General features: G+C 40.5%; 1 protein-coding gene across 2 annotated transcripts in view; it reads left to right on the top strand.

Moving 5' to 3' along the window:
• BSG (basigin (Ok blood group)) overlaps nucleotides 1-6,709 on the top strand; it is a 25,537-nt gene extending 18,828 nt beyond the window's left edge. Inside the window, exons 5-8 of one of the 2 annotated variants that reach the window (XM_018560581.1) lie at nucleotides 1,762-2,035; nucleotides 2,444-2,468; nucleotides 4,415-4,476; nucleotides 6,479-6,709. In XM_018560581.1, the coding sequence (XP_018416083.1) occupies nucleotides 1,762-2,035; nucleotides 2,444-2,468; nucleotides 4,415-4,469 (354 nt within the window). In that variant the 3' untranslated portion in view covers nucleotides 4,470-4,476; nucleotides 6,479-6,709. Of the gene's footprint in view, nucleotides 1-1,761; nucleotides 2,036-2,280; nucleotides 2,358-2,443; nucleotides 2,469-4,414; nucleotides 4,477-6,478 lie in introns of those variants that run through there. The other variant, XM_018560582.1, reaches the window with a different exon arrangement.
• Nucleotides 6,710-7,843: the final 1,134 nt, after the last annotated feature.

The following is a 7,843-nucleotide window of genomic DNA, read 5'->3' as shown; positions in this document are numbered from 1 at the left end:
AAATTGAACCAATATTTGTCCAGATGAATTGACAAAGCTGCATAAACTGCTAAATATTTAGCATGTATGCATGTTGAATGCAATTTGACTATAGAGATCAGTTGTCACCCACAGAGCTATGACTGACATTGGTGGTAATCTAAAGTGTTTTAAACCCATCCATTAACTCTATTATAATTAACTATTTTTAGTATACAGAATTTTGCTTTATGCTAAAATCAGTTGACCGTTGCAAGTAGACTAAAAATTACATGAACCACTAACCAAATTGAGCTCTTGCATACCAAATCAGGAGTCCGTGAGGCAGTGACCATTAACTTTCTCGATGGTTGTGTTTTTTTTTTGGTTTTAAATGTTAATTTTGTAATGGTATCTATTAGAGGTGCACCAAAATAAAAAATTTTGAAACCGAAATTAAGTCTGGCTGAAACTCAAAATGTATTTTTTTTTTTTATATTTTAGCTTTAAATTTTTATTTTATTTTACTGCTGGGGCTTCGGTAAAATATCAGACTCCTGATATTTCCCATTTACAATAGAAAGGAGTTCTCAATCTCTTCTGCATCACCGTTGTATGAACAGGAATCCTCTCTACTGTACTGAGTGTTTTCATGTCAATGACATTTTAATTGTAACCAAGTCTTTATGTATGTATTAAATATACGTTTATACAAAACCATGTATGTTTGATGGACGTCTTGTATGGTTTGGACACTTTTAAAGCCCCGCTTTTCTTTTCTTGTATACTGAGTGTTCCTGTTCATAAATTGTGGAGATTGTGCACATAGTAACTCACACGATCGTGAATGAACCAGAAGTGATGTAAATTGCTTCCTATTCATTCATAACTGGTACATTGTAAATAACTACGGTAGACATAGTACGAGTTACTAACTCGCTGATCGCTGAATGTTTGTATACCGCGCCCCATCCTGGATTGGCTTTTACAGGAGGGTGAACCAGTAGTGTGGGGAGGAGAGCTCTGTCTCATTTGACAGCTGACTCCTCCCCTGCACACCCATCTCCCTGTGACGGCTGTCTCCACCCCTCACACCACTCTCCTGATCTGTCACGGGAGGCTGTGCGGTGCAGGAGGAGAGCTCCTGCGCAGTTTCTTCCTCCACACTGGATGCTAAGCTGTGTCAGAGGGGCTATGGAGCAGCACACGGCAGGGAGAGAAACTAAACCTGCACTGCAATTTCAGCCGAAAGATGGCACTTTCGGCATTTTGGCCTAAGTGCCATTTTCGGCTAATATGATTTGGAGGCCAACATTTCTGTGCATTCCTAGTGTCCATAGTTGAAATAAGACCCTTTTTTTTAATTCCAGTAGACTAAAGATGGTAAGATAGGGGCCAGCCAGATCAGGACAGTTGTGTTGTAGGCAGAAAAAGTTTTGTGCACTATATTTTGGTAGTTTTGGGCTACAGCTCTTTGGCCACATAATGGAACTTGATGCTGGTAATGGTGCATCCAGTTCTGGAACATCTACCACTATCCAACTTGAGGCTCACAGTATCTGTATTTAAGTGGCAACTAATTTTAGGAGTGATATATTGCTGGTACCTAGATAATGGGAAAACAATGGTTCTGGCCTGGAAGATTTTGTTGCACTACTTTCTGTTTACAAGTTGCATGTGACCTAGCAATGGTAAAATACTTAGTTTCAGGGAGGGGTGGGGGTTCTTTTAATTTGAAGGGATGTTAATGTAGAAAGATGAGACAAACTGGCCATCTTTTGACTGACTTTTTTTGCTATACAGCCCATCGTGAACGGGACAGAACGTTATTTAATTAAGTCCAGTGGAAACAAGACAGAGCTACGTATTCACCATCTGGACATTGAAAAGGATCAGGGTGAATATATTTGCAATGGATCCAATATACATGGTAGCAATGGAGCCACCGTTGCTCTGCGTGTGCGTAGCCGTCTTGCTGCTCTCTGGCCTTTCCTTGGCATCGTAGCTGAAGTTCTGATCCTAGTAACCATCATCTTTATCTATGAAAAGAGGAGAAAGCCCGATGATGTGCCTGAAGGTAAGATTAAATTGTTGCTCTGGTATACCTGACCGGTTCTCTGTGTCTTCATTGCATGTGAGCATCTTCTGTAGGTCTGTCTAGATATCCTTGTTGAAACCTGTTTGTGCTTTTGATTTTACTTATTTGCTGCTGGTGTAAATGGTCCAAATTTTACTTTAAATTCCTACGTAATCTCCTTCTGATCCTACTACATTCTGTTCCCTCTGTATCACTGTAGTGAACTCATTGTTTCTTTTTCTGAGCTTCTGGACATGTGAATTCTTTTGGTAAGGTGGATCTAGAGTGTTTATCCTGCTTTGCTTGATTAGATCATCAGCTCTGTTCTGTTCAACATGTTAGCAAGGCGCCTACTGCTACGTTTTTTTGTGTCTCAAATTTTGATTAATTTTTATTTTTCATTCCTAGATGACGACAGTGGATCTGCTCCTCTGTAAGTACTATATTTACACTAATAGAATGTCCAATTTTTTCTTTTTAATATTGCATAGATATTGGCATACTTTATTGCCGATATTTGCTGCTCTTCATTTCTGAAGATGTTTTGCCTTGGCTGATGCACATGTGTATTTCTACCATGTGCATCTATTTTTAGCAGTTGGAATTATCTTAAAACCTTCAACCATTTTTACACTGTCTGCAAGATACTTTGTGTCTTAAAACTACAACTATTGTACTACTCCATGCTACCTTTTAAGGCTGTTGGGTCACTTGCAGTGATGTTTGTTATGGGTTACAAATCGCATCGCACTCCCTAGAGCTTACATGCTGGTACAAATGTTGCTACATGTACTCTTTGTGGGGACTGCATTCTTTTTTTAATTACGTTTTGGACCGCCCCTTTGATCGGCTGATTCGCAGAGTGTATGGCCACCTTTTTTATTATCTGTACATTTAACAGATGGCGATAATTTAAAAATGTGTGACTGTCTGCCCCAATTATTGGTAGTTCCAATGGCCGCTCGACCCCTAATTGGTACCCGTATACTACTTCTAGCCTCACAACCCACTCCAAAACAGCCTTGCAATTTTGTCTGAATAACGTGTTAAGTCGCCACACACGTATACTGTATAGTGGTCTTTGTTTTAAAACTTGTTATACTAACATTAACTCTTTATGGGGGACAGTTCCTTTATGATGAAGTATAAAGTCTGCCATTGTTAACCTTTTTGAATGTTTTGTTATCCATAAAATGTTAGAAAATAGTTATAACAAGCTTTGTGGAGTATTAAAGAGCTCAGGGCAGAATACAATGAACCTTGCAGTGGGGCTACTACCACACTGCAAAGGTTAAGTGCTTGTTTTGGTCTACGGCAGTGGTTCTCAACCTTTCTAGGGCTGGGACCCCTTGATAACATTTGCCAAGTTGTGGTGACCCCCAGCGGTAAAATGTAGGGATGACGCGGCTGCTGCTGCGACATCTGGCAGCGTGGCGGGAGAACTGACACTGCTGCGCTAGGAGAGGGCTGAGGGGGACTCGCCTAGCACAGCAGAAATCAAAACGTGAACCACTGCTATAGGCAATGACAGTACCGGGCTCTGCAGCTGGAACTAGAAGAATTGGATTTAAAGTGTGTGGCTATATAACGTATGAGGTACATACTCCGCAGTGTAAACTGTGAGTGTTACCCCTGATAAGATACTTAGTTCCCCATTCTCCAGTCTGTACTCCTCCCTCCACACTCTTCTATGCTAGAGGACCTTGCGGTGTCAGTCATGTGACCGGCTCCAGGGGTGGGCGGGGCTGGCTGTGCTGTGTTTACGCCGTCAGAATAAAAAAAAAACAGGGACCTGATTGAGAACTTCAGGTCCCCCCTCTGCTGATCTGATTGGCAGCAGCAGAGGGTGGGTGCAATAGCTAGTTTGCTATTGCAAAGTGAAATAGCCAATAGGAATCTAGCTATGCATTCCTATGGTGGTTAAAAAACGATCACAGGGAAAGGTTTACTCTGCTTGAGCAGAGTAAACCTTTCCGGGAGAAAGTTTCTCTCCCGGGTGGCTGGGAGCTGCTATCTAATAGCAGGAGACTCCCGGGTGACCCCTGGCAAATCGTAATTCGAGCCCCGACGTGACCCACAGGTTGAGAATCGCCGGTCGAATACTGTGTTTGAGTCATCTCTGCTGCAGGATCGAGGCTCGGGTGAGTATCGTTGTTTGGTCCCTAGAGGAAAAACAAGCAGTTTGCACTGAAACACCTAAAACCAGCCACTGCAGGGGTTAATTTTATTCTGCCAGAAGTCTGTTTTTTTTGTTTGTTTTTTTTTTACTTTATCTTAAACAGATGAATATATTGTAGTCTTGATTCTTGAATACTTGCCGTTAGTAGGGCAGGCCATTACCAGCACTCCATTGTAATCTTTTCTTCTGTTGCTTTGTAGGAAAAGCAATGCTGGTGCAAATAATGACACTGTGCGACAGAGGAACTCCAGCTGAGTTGCAGGTAAAGGCTCACTTTCCCATTTTAAATATCCGTATGTGAACCATTACCAAAAATTTAGTTTATGGATTACTCTGATGTAGATCGTCAATCATCTCTGAATTCATGCTGACACTGTCCTTCCTTCTGGAGGGTGGCTACTATTGTTCCCCATGGTCTCTGTGTGTTGTCAAGTAGCCACAGCTCCAAGCTCACTCCTGTGATAGACTACAATCTCAATACGAATTGTTAAAGTAAACATGAGATTCTAGTCTATAATGGAAGCAAGCGTGGAGCGGTGCCTACTTTCAACACACCACACACACTAGCCACCCTCTAGAAGGAAGGACAGTGTCGGCGCCAATTCAGAGAATTCTACAATCCACAGCCGAGTGATATACAAATAAAATACATTTTTGTTAAGTTAGGGTACTTGAATGTATTAAGATTTAGCTCCTGACATTAGTGTCACTTTCAGGCCCCGTTCACATTGAGCGATTTATCGCGTGGTAATTCCCGCGATATCGCGACTATTTACCGCGCGATATCGCTCTTCAATGCTTTGCAATGGGTCCTGCTGTCGTGTGTCGCTACAGCAGGACCCTTTTTTGGAGCGGATTTTGCCGCGATTCAATGGTTTTTGATGCAAGCATTTGCGCGATATCGCGCAAAATGCAAATCGCGCTCAATGTGAACAGGGCCTCAAGGTATGTATGTATTCATTCTCTGCTGCAGTCTGATCCAACCTGTCACAAGTTAATATTCCTGTTGGGGTTTTTTTTTTTTTCCCTTCTGCGAACCCTGAAAATAGCATTTAGTTAAAAGAGCCCTTTACCCCCTTTCTACTAAGGCTCTGCATGCTGATTTTAAAATCCTCTTACATTCATTAGTTGGACTCTTATTTGTAAGTAAATGGAAAAACTAGTTATCTACTTGCTGGTCTAGTTCTGGCACATATGATGTAATGTGCCAAAGCATTGCATCCTGGGAAGGTTACATCAGCAGAGCACTGCTGGGAAATCTCATCTGTAATCTCACGAGATCTCATGGAAAGGCATTTTCCTGCCCTGAGTTGATGTGCATGGTCACGCATTCCAGAGTTCCAGCAAGTAAAGGGAGATCTAGTAACCTGTCCTTAGTAAAAAAAAATGTCCACTGTCAGAAGACTGGGGAGGAAAAGAGAAATACGGTATGCAAAGAATACAAAGCCGGCAATTATCTAAGGAAGTATGTGTTTGTAGATTGTCATTACTAATCCCTTCTAAAGGTGTCTATTTAAAGATATGGGTAAAGGTCTACTTTAAGGGTTATGTGTAAGTGCCTTGTGCCAGTGTATATTTTATTGGGTGTTCTTTTTATAAGACAAATTTAAAGCTTGAAATCTGAGGGGGTTTTTTGTGTATTTTTATTCCCCAAGTTGCATTATTTATAACTTCAAATGCATTCAAAGCTCAAACAGTAATGTCCAGTAATAATACTGCCTGGTTACAGTATTTTTATTAATGTATCCCTTTTTATATACCATTACTTTGTTTGTTTCGCCCTTTTCTAAGACATGCTACTGCCTAGCATTTTGGATTGAGCTTTCCTGCTTCTGTCTATAGTGAAGGGCTATCAAACTGTATTATTCACAAGCATGGACCTAAATGCATTTAAAATTTGATTAGAGTTCACTATGCATAAAAATGTAATTAGGTTTACCAGAAAAGGCTGCAGCATGGAGAGTGCCAGTGGTGTGTTGATGGTCACATAGTCAGATGACAACCTTCTTTATGATATTTCCATGTTAGAGCACTTGAAAGGGAACATGCACATGGGTGGTATACCTGTGGCTTTGCCCCTGGCATGGTTTCAGCTTAAGAATAGAAGCTGCTGCTTCCTTTGATCACCTACATATTTTTGATGGCTGCATCTGCTGTGGCCACAGGGGCCTTTGTAGTTCCTGACTGTTAGGGTACATGTACTTTGAGGTCGCATACAGCACATGGCAATTAAATCAATTTTTTATTTTTCTTCTGACTTGCAGGTGAAGACTACTACACTTAGAACAAGCTCTGGAGTTTTGCACTCAGTTCATTGGATTCCCTGTCCCGTGACCTTCCAATTATAATTGACAATTCCTCTTGTGTTTTTATGTATTTTCTGTGTAATACCTAGACAATTGGCTTGACACATAAGCTATACTGCAGGATTTGATGTGCATGTGGTTCTAGTTTTGCTGACGGGCTACTTGTTCTAGATACTGGTGTAATAGTTGGCAGAAATTATGAAGGCTTCTGGTGCACAAAAAAAATTGATAGGTTCCACTGTATCAATGCCACCTTTTCTCTAATTGATTCTGTGAGTTCTGTGACCTATACAATTTCCTAATGTTAGATATTGGTTTTATTTTGTTATTTTGTATGTGTTCCAGACTATTACAGAAAACATGCTATGTGCATGCAAGACTTGACTGTTTTTTACTTTTCTGTTTGCGTGAAAGGAATAAAAACTTTTGACACAATCTGATGAATAAGTTATGGAAAGTTTGACACTGGATTGTAAATTTGTGTCTGCAAAGAAACCTCACCAATAAAAATGTCCCACTTTTATTTGTTCAGTTCTTATTTCTTCATATTGCATGCAAGACCTTTAACATAGTACAAAACCCAGCCATGTCCTTATGTTAATCTACAATCTTCACATCTCATTACAATACTCAGTTCCAAGGCACTCTTCACACCTCCTTTACTTGTTTACAGCAATAAAAGCATCCTGTTTGTTAATATAGGTGTAGGTTCCTTTTCCCCAATAAAAATTGTGGCGTTAAAGATCTTAACACCTTCATGACTGGAGATGTACACGTACATTCCCAGCATAGGGAGTGCCCAAATGACTGACTGCGTACACTGTATGTGATCAGCTATTTGAAGCTTTTAAAAACTGGTAACTGCTCAGATTAGCAGTTACTGTTAATTAATGGATGCCTGAGGAATCCATTAATAAAGGAATTAAGCTTTTACAAATACTAAATCGCTGACAGCGATCAGGCATGTGACAGTGACAACAGAGCCGTGAATGGCTCTGCTATATCAGTGATTTGACATGTCTGCACAGATTGGAATCTGTTTTGACAGCTCTGTACAGATCTGTCTACAATGTTTCATTTTGCTACACATTTCTATCATTGTAATAAAAACATTGCCTCAGACTTCAGATTGTTCTAAGAACATCAGAACTCTTTTAGTGACATCTGACTCTTGACATGCTGCAGGATCAGTGTCACTATGGTTATTATTGGCTGTTCCTAATTTTTAAGCAGCCGAATAACCCAGAACTAAAAAAAAAAATCAATTATCAAGCAGTCAAAGTGGCTGCTTAATGGATAAAAAAAGTGGGGGAGGGGAGAAGA

This window comes from Nanorana parkeri, unplaced genomic scaffold (genome assembly GCF_000935625.1).
Source record: "Nanorana parkeri isolate BGI_ZX_2015 unplaced genomic scaffold, ASM93562v1 scaffold466, whole genome shotgun sequence".
In the NCBI taxonomy this organism is placed as follows: domain Eukaryota; kingdom Metazoa; phylum Chordata; class Amphibia; order Anura; family Dicroglossidae; genus Nanorana; species Nanorana parkeri.
Note: the sequence above shows the minus strand (reverse complement) of the source record. Positions and strands in the feature narration are given on the sequence as shown.